The following is a 23,763-nucleotide window of genomic DNA, read 5'->3' as shown; positions in this document are numbered from 1 at the left end:
TAAAGTTATTGCAAATAAAATATGAAATACATGTACAAAAAGCTTGGGGTATCTTTGTCATCCATTATACTAGTTAATGGTCTTCTAGCAAGAGATTTAGATTTAATATGTAATCAGCAACCCACCTAACTTGAAAGAATGTGACGCGTGTTTCTATTGGATTTTTTATTTGAGTTACGAAATTAATGAAGTTAGTTTATTATTAAAATATATAAAGCAATTTTTTAATCTAAATGAAAAATTTATTCATCCCTTCTTTGTGTGACTGGGAAATAGCCACGTATTTGCAGATGAAGACTTCTTATATGGAGACTTATATTTATTGTATATATGCATTACACATTACATAATTTAACTTGGGCATTAATCGAGTGAACCATATAAACCAATCTCAAACCGGTTATAATTAGTTGGTCTAATGGGGTCTATTGGGTTGGGCCGGTACATTGACAAATGACAACCCGGGTGAGGTATTGTGCACTTGACCTAGGGGCCCATTTGACAAGTCTTTCTAAAAGATTTTCTCGTAACTCTGACAGTCAATAGTCTTATTGAGTTTTTGACATAAGATTTGGGCAGCCCAAAGATCATTTAGTATATGCATGTCTTTCCGTGCATTATTTTGGGTCTTTCCATGCAAAATTAAAATGTGAAAGACCTAAAAAAACTTCAATGAAGTTTTCCAAAATTAACTCAAAATAAACTTCACTGTCTTTTGACAGCTAAATCTTCCATATGGTAAATGGAAATAGATTAATTTTTTATATTCTCAACTTATAAACAACCAAAAGATCATACAAAAAGATACGCCAAACAACACCTAATTAAAGGGTCAGTGGAGTAAGTGACAGATTACACACAGGGCCTACAAAGATGGAGAACTTGCGTATCCGCGGTTTGATTGCATTAAAACCAAACCGGACCAGTAGACTACGAGTGGATTGGCAGGACCATTCTGACTTCTGACTATAATGCTTCCAGAAAATAGGGTTTGCGTGGGGTCCGGGTCTGTGTGTTTCATTATCATACCGGGTCAGACTCTACCCCAGACCCGGCCCAGATCTCAGACACCACATGTTCCGCTTCAACCTTTCAGCAATCCTACCTCTTTTCTTTTTTATTCATGTCTTTTCACCTTCAACTGCTTTCTAGCTTATTTAGCTTAAAAAAATACGATAATAAAATAATGACACGTAGTAGATGCTTCGGATGCCCTAATCATAAGATATCCTTTATCCTCTCGCCACGTGTCACAAAAACATTTTCCTTTAATTCTATTAATAATAAAACACAAGCATCTCGAGATGACCAAATTAGCCTGACACAAACAGCATAATTACGTTATAGTCCTGTATTCTGAGCCATTTTCTAATCATGCCGACGTGGGTGGATGGTGAGATCACGCCCCTACGATCCGTCACTTACATTGACTTCTGAGGTCAACACTACGTACGCCACTTCTACATTAGAGGTCTGAAAAGGACAAAGCTAATGATGGCCGTTGAGGTTATTTTTGTCAAAACCAGGAAATCTAGTATTCCAGTTCACAGATCTGGGTCTTACGGGTTGCTAGTTTCAGATTCCCAGAAGTGAAAGAAGGAAAACGATACGACGTATTTATTTCCCTTTTGATTTTATGTGGCCCACCATTTTTTCGTTTTCTTTTTTACTGTTAAAAAAAGTAGAGCTTCATATTAAAATATTATTAAAATAATAATAATTGTGGTTAGGAAACAACATAATTGAGACCGGGTCCCACTCCCGGGAACTTGACTGTCGGTTAACGGGCCAACATTGCACACTTTCGAGTTCGATCCGCGCTACGATGCGCCCCCTCGGTGACGGTTCAGTCTCACGCCGCTAGTTACAACTTACAAGCGAACTTTGCTTCCCAAGTTCCTAAGCAAGAGAGAACTGAGAAGTGAGACCCCTTTGATACCTTGCAATTGGATGCGCATCCAATCTTGACCGTTGATGAAGAATCCGTTTTTGTTGGGCCCACCACATCAGATGGACGATGAGGATACTAGATGGATCATCGGAATACTGAATTTTTACCTATAAGTAGAAGGTGGAGTTAACCGAAAGCAACGTACGGTTGAGAAATAACGGCTGTCCGTTAATGGTCATTTTTCAATGAAGCCTAATCCAACTCTCAGGCTCAGCAGCAGAGCACCGCCACTTAAATTTTTAATCACTATTAAGAAATTAATAATAACCAAAAATATATTAATTAATCTACTTTGCCGTACGTCCTTGGCGGGTCCCACCGTGCGTATTGGGGGACCCACAAAGATCAACTTCCAGAGCCAAGTGCAATGGAGGGAAAAGTTGTGGGGCCTGAGGGTTAGCGACAGTGGATCGAAGATTCAGAATTTGGATGGTCTGATTGGTTGGTGTAGAAAACGTACCAATTCGTGTTGGATACAGAAATCTAATTTTTGCTAATTTGGGACAAGTAATTATTATTAAAATATTTTTTGGTTGGTTTTATTTTGTCTTTTTTCTCGCATCCATTTCTTAGACGGAGAGAGAGCACGAAGACGCAAACGGAGGAGGGAAATAGGGAGATCGTTAAATAGTGTCTCTCTCTTCAGTCGTTACTCATTTGTTTCTTTCTTCATTTAATGCATAGCTGTAGCAGTTAAATAATCAATCAAATTGACGCTATTCAGACTTAATATTTATCTGCTGTTTTTCGTCTGCTTTTCCTTCTTCTATCAAAACGAGCTCGTTAGGGTTTTACAGAAGAGAAATGGAAAAGATCGGTGCGGCTATGTATATTGTTGTTCTATGTTGATCGTAGCTTCGCATGTCGGTTCTTCGTTCACACTTCTATTTTCCCAATTTTCTTACCAAATCGTCGCCTTCGTTTTTAAAAGTGGTGAATTTCCAGTTTTGATCATCCGAAAACATTTGCAGTAGGTAGTTGTTGCCTTTTTCATTTACTGATTCATTTGTTCTTCTGCCTTTTTCTTTAATTTTTTATGTTCTTTTAATTGTGGCAATATCTATCGTTTGGTTATTTCAAGAATTTGTTGGAGAAGATGAATCACTGTGTTCCGGATTTTGAAATTGAAGATGATGCTATCCCGGCTCCATCTGGATTATATCGACAGAAGAAGTCCACTCTGTAAGTACTTGAGCTTTTCTTGGAGATAAAATACAGAATTTTGGTTTGTGTTTTTCCTAAATTTTAGTTTTTCATAAGAGACAGTCGTGAAGAAGAGGTGGTAGAACTTCTGTGGCAGAACGGCCAAGTGGTTATGCAGAGCCAGAGATCTTCAAGAAAATCTCCGCCGAAATTTCCTTTCGAAGATGCCGTTATCCCAGCCGGAGGATCACCGGCAGGGGAAATTCGAGCTACTACTGCTGCAGCGGCAGCAGAGGAAGAAGCCACGAATCAGCTGTTCATGCAAGAAGACGAGATGGCTGCTTGGTTACATTATCCCCTAGAGGATACGTTCGAGCAAAATTTCTGTGCTGATCTCCTATATTCTGCTGCGTCCGGTGGTAGTCAGATTCCTGAAGAACGACGACCGGAAAATAGACCAACAGCAGTTCAACGGCCACCAATTCCACCTACAACGCACGCTGAGTTAGATTCGGCAGCCAAATTTCAGCAATTAATGCATTTCTCAGTGCCAAGAGAGAAAAACGAATCTCAGCCTTCAAGTTCGAATAAGCCGGTGAGAGAATCGACGGTTGTCGATTCGAGCGTTACACCGGCAGTGGGGCCCAGATCGGCGGTTGCGCAAACGTCAAGAACCACCGCACAGTTTTATAGCGGGAATCTGCGGAGCGGGAGTATGAGCGGTGATGGTACAGCAGCGGCTGACGGGGCTAGGGAGTTGGTAAGCTGTGACCAGACTATGACGTCATCGTCGGGCGCTTCCGGCGCAAGCGCCGAGCCGTCAACAATGCCGCCGACGGATGATCGAAAGCGGAAGTCGAGAGAACAAGATGATAATGAGTGCCAAAGCGAGGTTGGTATTCACTTTTCTACGTTTTGGGTTTTGGTAGCGGCCCAGCGGGATGGATTTGAAATTCATTCCTGCTTTAATTCGCCTACCTAGCCTTTACGGATTCTGCGTTTCTTCTTTTGGATTCTGCGGCGCTGAAAGAGCGCTGGCAAAATCCTTAGATTGGTGGAATTCAAAAATTCAATTTCACCTGCAATTCCAAATCCACCCAAATCGTTTTGGTTTTGTCGGGATGGTTTTGAAACTGGAGGCAAAATTGGATTTGTCAATCCAGCCTATATCCATATCCAACCAATTTCGTAGCTTGGCGCCTCTTTTTGATACCGATTTACCGAATTAGGAGGATAAACGCGGCCGACAAACTTTGTTTTATGACGAAATTCGAATTCCCATGGAGGGCTAGTCATTTTAGTTTGCAAGGAATCGTGGCGGAATCCAGTTTCAACTCTTAATCCAATTCCGCTCGCGAGGAATGTTGTAAACTGCGAGTGGGACCTGTGGGAGTATAGTAGCACTCGCTCGTCGAAGTAGTATCAGACGGCTTTATAGGGCTTCTGCGTGCCACTAGATTGGAATAATTGGAACGCTTGATGGGTCCAACAGTTGTTATTATTCTTTTTTGTGAATCCGATTTCTTCAGAGCCGCTCTGGGCATGAGTTGCTCTCTGGACCACGTCGCATACAGACTGTCATTGGTTCTAGGCCCCACTACTAAGCCAACATCTGACAATCCTGATTTTCTCATATGGATCTTATTAGTCCCTATTACCGGCAGCACTGACCGAGCTTTGGCTCTCGTAGCTGTTCGTCATGATCTGACCGTTATCGTTGTTAGCGTCAAATCATAGAGAACGTCATAGCCCTCATAGGGATGTTTGTTTTCACCACGTGTACGGTGGCGATTGGAAACTTGGAAAGGTTAAGTGGAGAGAGGCAGGCTCTGCTATCCGTAGTGCATGAATCCAGCATTCTATGGACACGTGTACCCTGGGTTTGGTTCCCTAAACCCTGTCTCCATGTGCGCTAGTGTCTTGGTGTGGTATTTTGGTCCGTCAGAAAATTGTCCTTTTATGTGCCTCGGAATGAGTGCTTGTGCGCACTGTTCTCTGTCAGACCACTGTGGACTCTGGAAATTATAGTATTTTTACTTGTATTAATGGGACGAAAATGCCCTTATGATGGGGGAATCCGATCCGGCCCGCGGCCCCTACTCCGATGCTCCATACCCTGAGTTCGTCGATTTTGATCCTGACTTACATCCATAATCCAAGCTTTATTCCAATTATATGGAGTCGGGTGCATAAATTCCGTCTCGCTATTCTGTTCTATTTAATATTATATCCATTGTTTATCCACATCCAAACCTATTTCCTAATCAGCTAGTGGATATGAAGTTTGCTGGATCAGCACCAGGTCGAACCTTTTTTCATTACTTAATCAAAATAGCAGCTCCGAGTAGTTGTTGTAGCTAGTTTGTACCCATAAAAAAAATAAAAATAAAAATAAAAAGCTGGGCCCCACTTCCAGGCGTTCCTGTTAATTAACCAAGGTGCCCTTAAGGTAGGATTTTGGGCTGACATGGACCTGAGAATTGAACAACTAGCCAATCCAACCAGTTCCCCCATCATGGGATCCAGACTATTCCAATCATCCTTCCACCAGTCTTGAGGAAAACAGCATTGATGTAGCCAATTACTCAATTAGGAAACCTTCTCCAGTATATGAATGATCCAATAAGCATATGGGCATTTTTAAAGTTTTTTTTTGGCTACCAATATATGTGGAGAGTCATAAACTCATAATGGAAGAAAATGGAAGTATCTATTTGAGATATGAAAAGTTGTATTCATGAACCCTTAACTGTTTTTATTCCTTGGCTTTGGCCTTTATTTGTAATTCTCCCATTGTAGAAGATTCAATTTCCGAGGTATAGGGACTAGGGATCTCAATTTTTTTCTTAAAAAAGATATCTTCAAAATTTTAAGATCCTTATTACTTAGTAGAAAGGACTAGAAAGTAGAAAGCATACCAATATGGATGCAACTTGGGCGGATCTAACCCAAACTCGAATACATCGATGGGCTTGGATTTTCAGTCCTTTTGACTTAGAGTTTGGCCCAAAACCTTGATTATTTTTATTATTCTTTTTTCAAGATGGGCCTGGGCTAGCCTGAGCCCGGCCCAATCCTAAATTAGCATTGACTTAATCTGGATCCAGCCCATCTATAAATCCATTCATGTACATACGCACATTCAATGCCTTGGGCCTAGTAGGGCTTCTTGATCAATCTGAACCCAGCCTAAGTCTGTTAAATTTTAGTTAGGGATGGGATCATGGGACCTGGGTTGGGCAGATTGGGCTTATTGGTAACTCGAGCTGGCCCAATCACAAGCTACCTTGACCCAATCGGAATCCAGCCGATCCATCCATCCATACATCATACATACAATTAATTCCCTAGGCACAAGAGGCCTGCTTGACCAACCCCAACCCAGCCTGTGCCTGTCAGATTTTAGTTAGAGTGAGCTAGGCCAGGGCTGGGCAAGTTGGTCTTAACCTCGGGCTTGATTTTTATTCTCAAGAGTTAAATTTTGGATTGGACCTGAGTCGATCTTAAACCTGGCCAGCCCGCACAAGCTACACCCTTAGGGTATGTTTGGTTTGAAGGAAAAAAGTAGGGAATGGAAGGGAAAGACAGGGAAATTAATACAAGGGTTGTAAAGGTGTACCTACCTTTCCCTTCCTTTCCCCATATTTTCCTTCAAACCTAACATAGCCTCGGTTCTCACCCCAGGAGTATTAAAGGGATGGGCTGGCTCAGTGACTACCGTGATATTGATTCTGCAAGTCATTATGAAACTGGTGAGTGGTGAGCTAGTGATGGACCGATCATACATAAGGATTCTTACCACGACGAGGTTTTTACAAGCCAACTTTTCTTCCCTATTGGTAGATAAATCATGAACCCCCGTTGCCCGATGACTGTTAATTTTATAACCACCTCCGTTTCCCCGGGATGACATGGGATGTCATGTTCTTAGTTAACGGGGTAAAATGAAAATGATCATTTATCATAAGAGAATGAAGAAAAACTAGTGCCTCATAGTAGTGGTAGCAGTTTACTGGTTCCAGTTTTATTGGATGTCGCCGAAGAGACAATAGTTGTAGTAGTTGTTTATGGAGTTATTCATCGAAATGTATGCTGATCTCTGTATTGGGGGGTCGGATCTTATTTTATGGGTGTTAAAGATGCTGTACCATAACAAGTTTCTCTTCAAAATTCCCTTCCGGTTTTCTTGGATTACATTAGCAGTTTATTTTTGTTGCAAAAGGATGCTGAATTTGAATCCGTGGAGACAAAGAAACAAGTCCGTGGATCAACATCTGCAAGAAGAAGTCGTGCTGCAGAGGTCCACAATCTCTCGGAGAGAGTGCGTTTCTTTTCCTAGTCTATTATGATCTACCTTAATGACATTGAGTTTGTTTTCCTCTACCACCCTCCCACCCCCGACTAACATCTTTATTTTAATGCAGAGACGTCGAGATAGGATAAATGAGAAGATGAAGGCATTACAAGAACTCATACCTCGATGTAACAAGGTTGTATTTATGTACAATGAAGAAATATTGGTAAGTAGAAAGTTCTACGCTTCCATTTCTGACGTTTTTATTATTCCAAATTTCAGTCAGACAAAGCTTCAATGTTAGATGAGGCGATTGAATATTTGAAATCACTTCAATTACAAGTTCAGGTATGTTCTGACTGTACTTCTTGTTAATAATTAGAACATACACAGACAGAACGTTTTTGGAAAATGGCATGACATTTTGCTGGTGGTTGAGGGAGATGCCTTCATCCACTAGCTTCACTGTGCAAGTCTTTTTATTTTCCCGTGTTTTTATTTTTTTATTCTTTTATTTTTGATGTATCTAAGACATAAGATATCCTTCATCTGCAATACCGTAGCCAAAAAGGTTGACAAGAGAACATGCTTGTTCCTGCTGTACAAAATACTACCAAACTAGCTAGAGAGGAATGCCTTCAGCTAAAACTTAATTACTTCCCCTTCTGATTAGTCTTAGTTTTTTTTTTTTTTCTTTTCCTTTTCTTTCTTTTTTCTTTTCTTTTCTTTTCTTTTTTTTTTTTTTTTTTGAGGGGTTGGGGGGAGAGCATGAGCACTGGTTTTTTGGAATGGAATCATATGTTCATTTTGAGACTTGGTAGGCAACATATAGGAAGGGAATTGCACCAGAGACAGCATGGAATTTGAATGTGTTTCTTATCTTTTACATAAGCAGTAGCGGACAATAGGACCACCTTATGGATCTTAGCTTCTAGAAGTATAGAATGTGTAATTTGTCTTTCAAAGTAGAAAGCTATACAACCAATGAAAACAAAAAGAAAAATATACACCAGATCTACTACCATATTGGGTGATCAATAAAAAATGTCTAATCTTTTTTCCTTTTATTCCTGTTATGTGGAAGAACTAAATGCAGGGCATGTCCCTCTTTTTGGTCCAGTGCCAATGAGAATTTGACATCTCATGAACAAGTGAATGCTTAAGCTGCAATGATCATTTACCTTTTCCAACTGTATAGGGAAGAATTGCTTCAAAGACCCAAGGACTGACTAGAGTAGGTGTACCACATTGACAACTATTATTGTTTACACTTCCACTTCCAACTTGGAATTTAAAACTTCTTAATTTCTGTTATACCATTTCATACTCAGTCGTGCAAATAATATCCGCATGTTTGTTTTAAGTAGGCTCCTTTTATTTACCATATTCTGTGTAAGGCAAGGATGTTCACCATGGATCAATATGGCCATAAGAAATGCTCCAATATAATGGAAAAAGTTAGATTTTCTAACATTCATAATCAAAATAAGCAAGATCAATTGGTCCAATTATCTGGGATTCAATATCCCAGATTTGTAGATATATCCTTTGCCTTTGGGTTTATCTTTTAATGGGAATCAACACAAAGTTCATTTTCTCACCATCTCCATTCTCCATTTCCATAACAGTACCAAAAATACGACTCTTATCTATTAGTTTCTCAGCTAAAATCAATAGAAAATGTTTGTGACAGAAATGTATGAGAGGAACCTTGGCTATGAAAAAGACAATTACCCAATATTGGTCCCAGCTATCTGGGGTCTTGGGATGGTGGACTGGATACAGACCTAACCTTCGGCATTTTTTCCTTAAAGTATCCACTCTCGAGACTTAATCCATGTTGTCAGCCTGAAATTTTACCATTGCATGCAGTGGCCCCTAAAAACCTTGGCTACAAGCCTACATGACCATATTGGATGAAGTTATGCCAATATTCTGTAATATAGTGCAACTTCACAACATCTCTCAACTCTCTATCTGGAAGTGAACAGGAGAAACCATTTCTAAAAATTTATGGAGAAGACGAGCCATTACTTGTCATCCTCATTATATATTTTCTAGGTTTCATTTTTGTAAGGAACTTAAATAAAAAGAGGTTGTTCACCACTAATTCATGGATTTCATACCTGAAGTAATGGTAATACCTGAACAATTTGTCATTAACCTGCATAGTTCTATGATGATAATCATGTTATAAAATACTCTCCTCCTTATTATGGACCTGCATCACTAAATTGCTGAAGTAATATTATTGACCTCCTTAACAAGTTTAAGGACCTCACTGAAGACGTTTTGTGCTTCACTACCTTTGCTAATGACTTAAAATTTCCAGGTTCCATCTGTGTTGCAAGCTTTTTTCATATAGAATGAATAATACTTCAATGTCATCTTGTTTTAACATTAATGAAAGCCAATTAAAATTGCCAGAGAAGTTGCTCCTCTATGTTCAGAACTATGGAAATGAGGACTATACTGTTTTTCTTGCAATATAATGAGTTTAGTCTCCTTAAGAAGCTGACATATGCTCACAATTTAATAGGTGATATTACCCTGGATATAGTGGAATTGGAAACCTATATAAGATTCATTATGTCAAACACTATGGTTGGATAAATCTTTGTTGAGTTGAGCAAGTCTCCTTAACAGAACAAGGGGATACCAGAAAAAGAATCATCTGTAAGCATCAGATATACTCATTCCATTTAGATGACAACAATCCTTTTAAGTACTATTCATCACCTTCCTTGACACCTTTTCCAACTGCTAAGTCATTGGTCTTGTTCTACTGTTTCTCCAGTTGAGTGCCCTTATAACCACTAATGGAGCACTCAAAAGACAGTCTGAAAAAGGATAGTCAATCAGTAAGGGTGATCATTTATAGCCTGGGTCTGGCCTGGCCTATTTTATATATATTTAAATATTATGCATAACATATTATATTATATAAAGTCATCATCACGAATACTGTTTTTCCATTCCATTCTATTTAAGCCATATACATTGCTAAATTAATAGTGCTTATATAAATTATAACATAAATTTGTACATATATACATATATAGAACAAGGTAAGGTATTGTATTAAATATCAAAGAAGATATACACCCCAAAATCCACAGAGCAGGAAGCTGTGCTACCATCACTTCCATCTATACAAAAGGTAAACTTTAAAAATTATAAAAAAAAAAGTGCATCAGAATTCAAAAATGAACTGTAATGTATATTTAAAAATCATCTGTGCACTGCCACCCAAGAATGAATTCTGCCCCACAATTCCTTAACAATTTCCTCTTTTGTCTTTCCAATATCTTCAAAAATTCTGGCATTTCTTTCCAACCTTACCATCCAAAAAATTGCTATTAGGAAGCATTCCCTACACCACATTTCCTTTTCTATTCAGGTTTTTTAACTGTCAACTTGTTAAAAATTTCCATAAAGTTATTAAAAGTTTTATACATATATTTTTTTCATATTATATATATTAAATGTTTTATATTATACATTTAATATTTCATATTTGACATCATAGGCCAGGAACCTGGCACAGCCTAGTCCATGATTACCCCTATCTATCAGCCTATTTCTTTCAAAAGTTCATCAGCCTTTAATTAGTGCTTCTACACCCCAAGAGTTGGTGCTGTTTTCAGCTTTAATATGGATCTTAACATGGTACAAGTTGACAGAGTTTAGGCAAAGTTGGCCAGCTAACCTGATCTGGTAAATGCCTGGGTCTGTGTTGGACCTGTTATATGCATGGCAGATTCAAGGCTTGACCTCTAAAGGCAAGATAATTTGGGCCATGGTGCCAGCTACTATTTTATGGACAATTTGGTCAGGAAGAAATAGCAGCATTTTCAGACCGATGGCAAAATCTGTGGAGGAGCTCTTTAATATTGCTGTGTGCAGAATCGGGTCTTGGGTTCCCCCTGAATACCCCTTTATGATCTATGTATTATGTTAATCATGTTCTGTTGTGATCTGTGCTGCTTGAGTGGGCTCTTTAGTTTTGGAGCTCTGGCAGGTGGCTTGTTGTAACTTGTATCGTTATATCTTTTCATCAATAAAATTTAACTCATCTTTCTCAAATAAAAAAAGGGCGGGTAATGGGTCTTCGGTGGCTACTTCAAGCCCATGATGGGTCATCATAACATTCCTACTATTAGTTGTTTGTAGAATTATTATTTGATCCCATGTGGAAAGTAAAGATCTTGCAAAATCTCTATTTGTTTAAGAAAATAGCGTTGGATTTAATTTACATTTTGTTTTATTGAAATTGCTATTTTAATTGTAATTTTAAGAAGATAGGAGATACATTTTAAGATTTATTTATCTAGAAGATTTCTTTTCAGAAATTTGTTGGAAATTAATTTAACTTTAAACTAGGAATTTAATCAAAATTTATCATAAATGGAGACTAATGTATTCTTCATTTTATTAATAAATTAAAAATGAAAATTTTAATTCAAAATCTTCTTACTTATTAAACTAAAGAAGTCAGATTTTGAAGCCATGTGATTTCCTGACTACTGTACATGGACACAAAGACATGATTGTTCTTCCCTCCAATCAGAACTCTACAGCAGCCTACATTTGAGATTCTATCTTTCAACTGATATAGTTAAGAGTTGGAAATTGCTCTCGCTATGGAATGTTTCTTTTTATGGAGTACTGTGTCCTCACAAGATTCTTGAGCATCTCACTGTATCCATGTATATAATTTGCTTTGATAAGGCTTGAAACTTGGATCATCATCATCTATGCCTTATCCCAACTATATGAGGTCAGCTACATGAATCCTGTTTTGCCATTTCGTTCTATCCAGTGCCATATTCATTGTAAAATTATGAGTGCTTAAATTATTTCTTACTACTTCCACTCATGTGCTTTCAGTCAACCCCTAGCTCTTCTAGCCCCTTCAACATGCAATAGATCACTTCTAATGGGTGCTGTAAATGGTATTCTAAACATCTGAACAAGCGATCTCGGTCTACTTTCTCTCATTTTATCACCTAGTGGAGCTACTCCTAGGTTCCTTTGTATGACTTCATTTCTGACACTGTTCTTTCTAGTTTTACCACTCATCAATCTAAGCACATGACCTGGATGCTAATAAAAGGTCTAATAAAATTAAGAGTCAACCCAACAATCTTTATCCCAGCCATATACATATAGGGTTCGCAACAATTTATTCCATTTGATTATTCAATTATACAACATATATAGGTATATAAATGACTTGACAGTTCTTTATTCAAGTATTTCATATGGCAATTTTTGTTGACTTGTGCAAAATCTTCATAATTTATACATTTCTACTTGAAAATTTTTAACTGATACTTATTATGATTTTTTTTCCTTAATTTTGGAAAATAACCAGTGGTGTATCTAAACATTGTTCAAGAAAAGCTTTATTTTCTTTTTAAAAGATAGATGAAATCGATGCATTTAGATTTTCATTTTAAAAGGTAGATGAAATAGATGCATTTAGATTTTCTTTTGCCTTATTGTTCTTGTGTATAAGATGAATATTATTTATGTATCTGTATGATTTACATAGTTTTTTTAACATTTTCTTGTGTATCTTAGTACAATGTATCCCCATAGTTTGTAAATATGTGTATAGCATAGTAGTGATACAGTAAGCTTTTGTGTGCAATTGGAATCAAGAACAAAGAATACAGAAAAAAGTTCAGTCAAATAAGCATGATTCAGAAAATGATAATATGTATTTTTTTTTAACCTTTTTTGTATGTAAATATGTAAATATTGTAAAGAGACTGGGCCGAATGGGCCGTAGTGTCTTCTCTTGTAATATCTTTTCTTTTAGTGTTGGATAATGGGCCTCCCTTAATGGGCCTGTTATTTCCTTTTTGTTTAATCTCTTTATGTTATTGCCTAGCTGGCCGCCCACTTAAGGTCATAGTTGTCATTACTCTAACTTTAATTCTTAATAAAAAAGGGTTAGAGGAGAAAGGAGAGATGATTTGATTTCTGCTTCTTCTTCCTTCTCTTGTATTGCTGCTCTTACTTCTCTTCTTCCTTTTTCTTCTAATCTTCAAATTTACACCCAATATTTGAGGACTGATTTGCACCTTGGTATCAGAGCAGGTCTATTTCTTCCTTTTTCTTTTCTTCTTTTCCCATACACCCTTAGGTTAAGAGAGTGTATGGAGAGACAGGTTCTCTATAGTACAGAGGATCTCTGGCCTAATTGGTAAAGGGTTTGGAGAGTTTGAATATGGTTGGATATTGCCAAGAAGCGGTGATGTTCTGTTGCTGCCCAAAACCCTAGCCGATTAGAGATTTTTGAAGGTACAGGTAAAGGTGAAGCTTGGGTGTGGTGCTCTAAGCTTGGGAGGTGTCTTGTGACTCCTAAAGGAGGGCGGTTCAGGCTTGGAAGAGATTGGGAAGGTTTGGTAGGAGCGGCCGCATCTTCTCTCTTTCTCCCCAACAGTTGGACGGAGTAAAACCCTAGTTTTCAAGCATCTGGGTTCTGGTTTGACTTCAAGTAAGTTTATACAAACAAAATTTCTGGTTCTTTGATTTTCGTTTGATTAATGGAGCCATACGGAAGTAAGTTCAAGCAAGTGCCGGTTTCAGGCCTTGGCTCGGTAGGTTCCGTTTTGATTGGTGTAACCACAATCAAGCTAGATGGGACAAATTATCTTGCTTGGGCACAGTCTATAAGAATTTATGTCTATAGTATAGGAAAACTCGGGTATCTCACAGGTAGTAAAGTGAAACCCGAAGAGACAAACCCTGAATTTGAAAAATGGATGCAAGAGAACTATACTGTCATAGGATGGTTGGTCAATTCAATGCAACCTCATATAAGTCAGCACTATCTCTGGATGTCTTCGGCTTAGGAGATATGGGACAGTGTTACTGAGACCTATTCACAGAAATTGAATGTAGCCAGAGTATATAAGTTGAAAAGTGATGTGAAGAACCTAAGACAAGGGGAGAAGAGTGTAGCAATCTACTACTCTATACCGAAATCCCTATGGAAAGAAATTGATGTTATGGAAACAGTTGTATGGGAGAGTAAGAATGATGCTAAAATGTATAGGAAGTTGGTGGAGAGAAATAGGGTGTTTGAATTTATCACTAGACTCAACCCTGAGTTTGACATCATTAGGCAAAATATCCTGGCCAAAGATGAGGTTACTCTTTCACAGGCATATGCTATGCTAAGTAGTGAGGAGAGTAGGCGGTAGGTTTAGTTGCATGGTCCACCTACAGAACACTTTGCACATGCTGGAATAAAGCCAAAGGGTCCTACTGAGAAAAAGGAGTAGATATGTGAATATTGCAAGAAACCGAGGCATACAAAGGACACTTGCTGGAAGCTTCATCCTAAGTTTCTCTCTGATAGGTTTAAGAATAACAACAGCTCTAAGAAGGGCAGTCAGGTAGGAAAGCCTAAGACAACTAATGTTGCTACAACACCTAAAGGAGGAAATAAGGAGAGTGGAGAAGTCAACCATTGAGCAGTTGGCAGCAATGAAGGCGGATTTTGAAAAGTATGGGAGGCTCCTAATTCACTTGGAAGCTACAGTTTCTTCATCTCACCTTTCCAACAACACATCATCTTCATTAGCATTTGTTCACTCAAGTATTCGTGCTTCTGCAAATCATGCTTCAGTTTTAGGTAATCATAAAATCCCTTGGATTATTGATTCCGGTGCATCAAACCATATGACCAACCTGTTTAATCTCTTCTGCTCATACCACCTTCTCTCTGGCAAAGAGAAAATATCCCTTGCTGATGGGTCTCTTGCTCCCATCTCTGGTAAAGGAGATATAAAGACTTCTGACACCCTTTATTTATCCTTTGTCCTTCATGTCCCTAAACTTAACACAAACATTTTATCTGTTAGCAGCTTAACTAAATCCATGAATTGCTGCATAACCTTCTTTCCCACTCATTGTGTTTTTCAGGACCTGCAATCTCAGAGGATGATTGGGAGTGGCCATGAGGCGAACGGAATATACTTGCTAGACACACTGGATCGAGCTTTGGGACCACCTCATGGAGTTGCCTTAGAGTCAGTTTTGTCAGAATCCGTTAACAAAATTTTGTTATGTAACTTTCGATTTGGTCATTCGTCATTTTTTGCTTTGAGTCATTTGTTTCCAGATATGTTTAAGGGAGTGTCTTTATCGAGTCTTCATTGTGAGTCGTGTGAACTGGCAAAGCATTGTAGACATTCCTATTCACTAAGCAATAAAAGATCTCTTTCTCCTTTCCATATTGTTCACTCTGACGTGTGGGGGCCATATTATTTGCCAACTATGGGGGGTTACAGGTACTTTATCCTTTTTATTGATGACTATTCACGTTACACTTGGATTTATCTCATGAAATCCAGGGATGAAATACCAGCTATTGTGCAAAAATTTCATGAACTCATCCTCACCCAATTTAACACTCGTATCAAAATATTCCGTTCTGATAATGGTAAGGAGTATTTTGAGAGAACCCTCTCCACCTATCTTGAAACTTTTGGGGTTATCCACCAAAGTTCTTGTTCCTACACTCCACAACAAAACGGGGTGGCGGAAAGGAAGAACAGACATGTGGTTGAAGTTGCCAGATCCCTCTTGTTTGCATCCTATGTTCCTATAAAATTTTGGGGAGATGTTGTTCTTATTGCTACTTTAAAACCCCCTTTAGCCTTCTCTTCCCGGATGAGGATATCTTTTCTCTTCCTCTCCGTGTTTTTGGGTGCACTTGCTATGTGCATATTCACAGTCATCAAAGGCACAAGTTTGAACCTAAGGCTCATAAATGTGTTTTTCTGGGATATGCTTCCACACAGAAGGGATATTGCTGCTTTGATCTAGTTCGTGGCACCTGTTTTGTATCTCGGGATGTTACCTTTGTTGAGTTGACTCCTTTCTTTAGCATTCCTCCTAAGGGGGAGAAATCTGAAGAGCCCTTTGCTATGTCTCTAGCTGTTCCTCTTCCCATTCCTCTTGAGTCCTATCATGAGGTGTCCACTTTTACCACTTGGCCTACCTCCGATATTCCTATTCCTCCTCCACCCCATTCTCCTATAATTCCTCCTCCTCCTGTTCTCCAAAGGTGGTACAAAAGGCAGAGATTCAGACATGGACAGGTTGTTTCCACTCCTTCAGAAGAGCCTCTTGCTGCTCCCATCATTCCTGAGGTAACAGGTCAGCCTTCTTCTGACCCATCTACAGCTTTCCCAAAACTTGACCTTCCTATTGCTCTCCGCACAGGCAAGCGGAAGTGTACATCCCATTGTATCTCCAAACACATGTCTTACAGCCTTCTCTCTCCTTCCTACTACTCTTTTCTTGCATTTGTTTCTTCCCATGTGATACCCAGGTCCGTACTGGAAGCCTTATCTCAAGCTGAATGGAGGGATGCTATGATGACTGAATTGGATGCTTTGCATAAGAACCATACCTGGGATATTGTTGACTTGCCTGAAGGGAAGGAACCAGTGGATGTTTACCATTAAATATCACTCTGATGGCTCTATTGAAAGGTTTAAGGCTAGGTTGGTTGCTAAGGGCTACACTCAAATGTATGGTATTGACTATCTTGAGACATTTGCTCCTGTAGCTAAGATGACCTCAGTCAGGGTTTTGTTATCTCTAGCTGCTACTTTTGACTGCCCCTACACCAGTTTGATGTTAAAAATGCCTTATTGAATGGAGACCTGCATGAAGAGGTCTATATGTCTCTGCCTCCAGGGGTGTATGGGACGGAAATTCAAGGCAAGGTGTGTAAATTGCAGAAATCTATTTATGGTCTCAAACAGTCTCCTTGGGTTTGGTTTGAAAGGTTTAGGGCTGCTCTTGTCTCCTTTGGCTACACACAAACTCAATTTGATCATACTCTGTTCTTGAAGAGAAATGGCTCTCTAGTGACCTTTATAGTTTATGTTGACGATATTGTGGTCACGGGTCATGACACTGAAGAGATCAGTAAACTAAAAGGATTTCTCAACTCTGAATTTGAGATCAAGGATTTGGGAGATCTTCGGTATTTTTTGGGCATTGAAGTTGCTAGATCTAAGGATGGTATCTTCATTTCTTAGCGTAAATATGTCCTTGACCTCCTTGCTGAGACTGGTAAACTTGGAGCTAAACCAGTCTCCACTCCTATTGATCTTAATCATAAGCTTTCTGCTACAGATGGTGAGCTTTTATCTGATAAGGGGGTGTTTTAGAGACTGCTTGGGAGGTTGTTATTATCTTTGCATGACTCGACCAAATATTTCCTATGCAGTAAGTGTTATTAGTCAGTTTATGCATTCTCCCAGAGATACTCATTTAGCTGTTGCAGAAAGGGTTCTGTGTTACTTGAAAGGTACTCCAGGGAAATGTATTCTATTTGCTAAACATGGACACATGAAGCTGGAAGCTTTCACTGATGCTGATTGGGCAGGATGTATTGATGATAGGAGATCCGCCTCAAGTTATTGTGCTCTGGTCGTTGGGAACATTGTGTCATGGAGGAGTAAGAAACAATCTGTAGTTGCTAGATCCTCAGCTGAAGCAGAATACATGGCAATGGCACATGGTGTGTCAGAATTATTATGGCTACGATCCCTTCTAGAAGAATTGGGGGTTGACTACGAGAAGCCAATGATGCTCTACTGTGATAACCAAGCAGCTATCAACATTGCACATAATCCTATTCAACATGACAAAACTAAGCACATTGAGGTTGATAGACCTTTTATAAGGGAAAGAGTTTCCTCAGGAGAAGTTTGTTTGCCATTCATCACACCAGACGAGCAATTGGCTGATATCTTGACCGAGGGAGTTCCAAGAGGGAAAATGACACATATAAGCAAGCTGGGCATGATTGACATCTATGCTCAGCTTGAGGGGGAGTGTAAAGAGACTAGGCCGAATGGACCCTAGTATCTTCTCTTGTAATATCTTTTCTTTTAGTGTTGGCTAATGGGCCTCCCTTAATGGGCCTGTTATTTCTTTTTTGTTTAATCTTTTTATGTTACTGCCTAGCTGGCCGCCCACTTAAGGGCATACTTGTCATTACTCTAACTTTAATTCTTAATAAAAAAAGGGTTAGAGGAGAAAGGAGAGACGATTCAATTTCTGCTTCTTCCTTCTCTTTTCGCTATCTTCTTCTCTTGTATTGCTGCCCTTACTTCTCTTCTTCCTTTTTCTTCTAATCTTCAAATTTACACCAAATATTTGAGGACTGATTTGCATCTAATATGTATACAATATGTTAAATGTATTCCTATGAAAAAGTTGTAATTAAAATTTTAAACTGTATATAAAATTATAAGTGTAAAGAGACTAGGCCGAATGGGCCCTAGTATCTTCTCTTGTAATATCTTTTCTTTTAGTGTTGGCTAATGGGCCTCCCTTAATGGGCCTATTATTTCTTTTTTGTTTAATCTTTTTATGTTACTGCCTAGCTGGCCGCCCACTTAAGGGCATACTTTTCATTACTCTAACTTTAATTCTTAATAAAAAAAGGGTTAGAAAAGAAAGGAGAGACAGATTCAATTTCTGCTTCTTCCTTCTCTTTTCGCTATCTTCTTCTCTTGTATTGCTGCCCTTACTTCTCTTCTTCCTTTTTCTTCTAATCTTCAAATTTACACCAAATATTTGAGGACTGATTTGCATCTAATATGTATACAATATGTTAAATGTTTTCCTATGAAAAAGTTGTAATTAAAATTTTAAACTGTATATAAAATTATAAGTTCCGGATTTTTTTCTTGTACTTAAAATAAACTAAATTATTCACTTGTTATACATTTTCCCAGAACTATTCTAGTATTTTCCCATATTTTTGAAAAAAAACACAATTTGGGTCATTTTGTTGAGAAAATGTCAATTCATGAATAACACACATTTTTGGCAAAAAAGTAGTGCATAACACATATTATATGTTAATTTTGTAAGTTTGGTGTATGAGTGTTTCCATATTCATCTAACTGTACAATAATTAAAACTGTTTTGTCAGTATTATCCCTTTGTACCAATATCTTAATCCTTGCCAGTGCCCAATCATGTATTTTAATTGTAACCCCAAACCTTCTTCAAAATTATTGCTTTCACCCTTTTTCCTTGTGCAAACCCTTAACATTTCAAATCTATGTGGAAATTTTCCAACTGCCACAGAGTGCTCAAGCATGTTAGATTCTAGAGGTAGCCACTGGAAGATTTTTAAGAGGGTTAAATCTTTTATTGTGCGCTAATGTGATGGGGTTTCATCTCACTTGATTATTCATTGATTGTAGCTGTGTCCTTGGCTCATTATGTCAGCAATAACCAGAAAGCACACTGTAGCTGTGGTGAGTGATAAATCATGTCCAGATAATTGTCCACATATATGAACCTATATTCCAGTTTGAGAGAAGCTTATGCACCCAAATTCTTTTTGTTTTTAAATCTTTTCAATGTGAAAAAAATAGGTATAAGTACACAGAAGTGTTTAGACTATCATTGACACCTAACCAAATAATTCCATTTTACATTCAAGTCATCCCAATCTTTAGGTTGACAACTCCCCAATACAAACCAATTTCTGTTCAACCCTTGCCTAGATACTCTCTCTGCCAAGTGCCATATTATTTTCCAATCTCCAGTCCAAGTGAGATGCTATCAATTCACTAACCAAACTTTTCATTTCCCTCAAGATGCGTCTCAAGTGCTATGTTCCCAAGCTAGCGTTTTGTGACAATACTATTTTCTATATATTTTTGGTAATGGAGAAAAAAAGATCCTCTTTCACAAGTTTATCTTACCTACATGATTTTAATGTTAAGGGAGGTAAGATAAAGCAATAGAGCCAATATTAAATTATGAACAAATGGCTAACAAATTGGAACTTACCCCAACAGAAAACATAGCTCATTCCAGTGATAGCCTGCAACCTTTTCTTACTGTCATTGATTTTGGCCCTTAAAGTTTTAATTAAGAAATCCCAGTCATATTTTTATATGAATTCTCCAGTTTATTTGCAAATTTCTAATTTGTTTTCTTTTTTTGTCTCAAATTGCATAACCTTTATAGCTTCTTTCAAATGTTAAGCATCTAACATTCTTATTCTCTTTCTGTCATTCCTGGATTCTTGCATAATTTAAAAAGATACTTATGTTTTAGCTATTTTCCACAGATGTTGTCCATGGGATGTGGTATGGTCCCTATGATGTTTCCTGGTGTCCAGCAATATATGTCAACAATGGGGATGGGAATGGGAATGGGGATGGGCATGGATATGGGAATGAACCGACCAATTCTGCCATTCCCCTCAGTTTTAGCTGGCTCAACCATGCCTACACCAGCTGGAGCAGCTCATATGGGTCCGAGGCTCCCAATGCCAGCATTTCATCTACCTTCTGTTTCTACTACTGACCTATCGAGAATACGGCCAACTAGTCAGTCAGATCCTGCATTGAACTCAACTGGCATGCAGAATCCCAACCAGATGCTAGTTCCAAACTTCACTGACCCTTATCAACACTATTTTAGTCTCCACCAGATGCAAGTAGCACCACATCAGGTTTGTCTATCATTTAATTGTAGTTGGTTATATACAACGGACCTGCCATCAACTAATATTGTTGTTGGTCTGTTGCCATCTAATTTACTAAGACATGCAGACACAAAATTTGTGGCTCTCCCATGTGCTTTATCTGAATTCTGAAACAAGGAAAAGAAGAAAAATAAGAAACTCCACATTTGAAGTGAATTTGATCTTTGTGCAGATTCAAGCCACAGCCCAGCCAAGTGCCAGCAAAGGAGTTGAGACTACTGAAAATCACCAATCTGGTAGGTTTATTGATATGTAGTAATGTGTATTTGTGTTTTTTTTTTTTTTTTTGTCAGTTGATTCTATATGAACAGAAAGATGAGCAAAATTACAGGAAAGAAGACCTATATGAGGCTCTAAAATAAAGCATGGTTTGATGCACAAATTGTAAATACCTGTAGTCATGGAACACATATAGAGGGTGGTGAAGGACAAACCTCCTATCAAGCCCCATCTCGAATATCTGAGCAGGAAATGAACCTACTTTTCATGATTTTTTTCATCCATTCTTAGACTATTTCCTGCATGGTCTTATTTGTCATAACCTTTCCAGAGAGAAGTTACAGATTTTTTACATTCTTCTAGTCGAATAAATTTAGCTCAAGAAATTTCTAATCCCCATTGACTAGATGTGACATGGTGCCTCTATAGGCTGGTATATATTCGCCCTTGATGGAGTACAGCTCCAATGGAAACTTTACATCCATTTTTAAGTTACTTTGTGAATTGCAGGTTGAAATGTTGGTAGATTGATTGGAAAGGCTCTGCCTGTGAAGTTTTGTAGAGAGAGACAGTGCACCTCCTGAGTACAGTCACCCTTGACTGTCTACACAGTATGATGCGGCTAACTTGTAATTATTACCCCAGAAAATCCCACTTTTCTCCTGCCATATCATTTATCCTGCTTATTTCTTATTTCTTTAGTGGTGTGAATATGCTTTATAGTATGAATAAATATTTGATGATTCTGAAGTAATGATGGAATAAGTTTTTTTTTTCTTCTCTATTTGATGGAGGATTTTGGTGTGCCCTAATGCTTGGAGGGCTGGAATTGTTGAAGAGATTACAAGTAGTTCGTTTAAAGCTTGAGAGTGTTTGGGCACCCACAAGAGGGTACTAGGCAGTGAAATCAACAGATATATTCCTTGCTCATCTTCCCTCCTTTCCCTTTAATGGTAAAAGTTTTTGTTTCTGATATTTTCTGCTTCAAGTTTCAACATTCCAACAGTGGGGTTCATCTATAGGATGAACATGAAGAGAGACCAATTCTATCAGATATGTCAAAATGGAAATGCCTTGGAAGCTTATTTATTACCAAAAAGAAAGGCAGAGAACCTTCTCCAATATAAGATCACTTCGAATGTGTAACAAGATCATATTATGAGAAGTATTGCCACAGTGCTACTTGATGTATAATTTGAGGAATGAACAAGAACAGGAGGGTGAAAAAAGGAATCACCAGAAGAAATAATCCCAGCAAGCATATAGAAAGGGATGGCATTGAATAAGTGACTTCTTCTGCCTAAAACATTCTCCGACTTTCAATATGAAGAGGAAAACATGCATATACCAGTGTGGAGACTGCTAGCTGCGCTACTGCAGAAACTCACATTATGGAAAAACATATTGAATATGTAGCAGTGTTGGACCATGTCTGATCACCTCGTATACTTTTATTCTAGGCACAAGTATATGGTTTAAAATGTCCTCATATTTCTTAAATATCCAAACAACATATGGCGCCGTGCAGAGTGCATGGGATAGTATTACAAAATGATGAATTGGGGACAATATTGTTGAAATGTGGAATGATAATATTATTGTCTACCTAATCGTAATGATTGCCACTTTGAGTTAGGTCAAAATTCTTGAGGGATATGACTCCAATTCTTAATTTTTGTTTGTGCAACTGATTATTTGGTTGATCTAGTAGAATCATTCACACTTTCTGTTGAGTTTTAAGTTTTGTTTGAGCTACTTTGTTATGAAGTTTAAACTCTTAAAGGCTACAAGACAACTTCATAATGTATTATTTGTCTATCAATCCTAGTTTTTTGGTTTTGCTTAATGGTTTCAAACAAGATAACAATCTAAAGTGTATTTATGCTTTTATCATTCTGTAAAATATCATCATATATTTCTATATGTTCATAATTTTTACAATATTTTTATACAGCATTCATGACATTTCCTATATTTAGATGAGGGATATTTCCATCCACATCTTAATCCATGCACGATATCATTCAAATACCTTTAATCAAGGTTCAAACTATCGGATACACTTAGAGTATCGGGAAGGCAATTTTAAGAACGTATTGAGATACGCTTTGGATTCGGATGTGTATCGGAGAAAATTTAAGATATGCACAAGAACATTATAAAAGCTTAAATATAACATAAAAAATATTAATAACACTAAATATAAGGCTTTAATAGGATATTTTAATAGAATTCATGAGGAATCGCATCATACTCGAGTTCTCAACATATGTGAACATCTAAATAATGTTTATTAAAATTATAATCACATCAACATTTAATAATTCAATTCAACACGTACAACATAATTCAACACAAAATATTAATGTCTAAAATAAAAAAAAAACATTTAGTAATAGAAGTGTAAAACATACCTTCATAAATGATAATGTTCGTTAATAACTTATATAACATACAATTCAAAAATAATTAATAAATGAATATTAAAAGCATAATAAAAATTATTTATTTGATAAGTTATTTACTTATATACCTAAAATCATGTGATGACAACCAATAATTCAGTACCATAGGGAGTTTCTTGTAGGCTCATAATTG

General features: G+C 37.8%; 1 protein-coding gene across 11 annotated transcripts; it reads left to right on the top strand.

Moving 5' to 3' along the window:
- Positions 1–2,497: 2,497 nt before the first annotated feature.
- Positions 2,498–22,905, top strand: LOC148878567 (transcription factor PIF1-like). 11 transcript variants are annotated; one of them, XR_016102856.1, is made up of 11 exons: positions 2,786–2,925; positions 3,033–3,133; positions 3,212–3,986; positions 7,317–7,415; positions 7,519–7,584; positions 7,671–7,736; positions 19,649–19,702; positions 20,527–20,913; positions 21,119–21,182; positions 21,676–21,794; positions 21,960–22,905. XR_016102856.1 is itself a non-coding variant. In XM_088956682.1 (10 exons), exons 2-10 carry the CDS (start codon positions 3,048–3,050, stop codon positions 21,678–21,680), a joined length of 1,596 nt encoding a protein of 531 aa, XP_088812808.1. In that variant the 5' UTR covers positions 2,501–2,921; positions 3,033–3,047; the 3' UTR covers positions 21,681–22,808. The 11 variants fall into 11 exon arrangements, 8 of the variants coding, with proteins under 8 accessions (XP_088812839.1, XP_088812808.1, XP_088812788.1 ...); XR_016102871.1 differs by lacking the exon at positions 19,649–19,702 and having other exon boundaries at positions 2,498–2,921; positions 3,218–3,986; XM_088956682.1 differs by having other exon boundaries at positions 2,501–2,921; positions 3,218–3,986; positions 21,676–22,808.
- The last annotated feature ends 858 nt before the right edge of the window (positions 22,906–23,763 follow it).

This window comes from Nelumbo lutea, chromosome 1, assembly GCF_056320005.1.
Source record: "Nelumbo lutea isolate HS-2025 chromosome 1, American lotus-T2T, whole genome shotgun sequence".
Classification (NCBI taxonomy): Eukaryota; Viridiplantae; Streptophyta; class Magnoliopsida; order Proteales; family Nelumbonaceae; genus Nelumbo; species Nelumbo lutea.
Note: the sequence above shows the minus strand (reverse complement) of the source record. Positions and strands in the feature narration are given on the sequence as shown.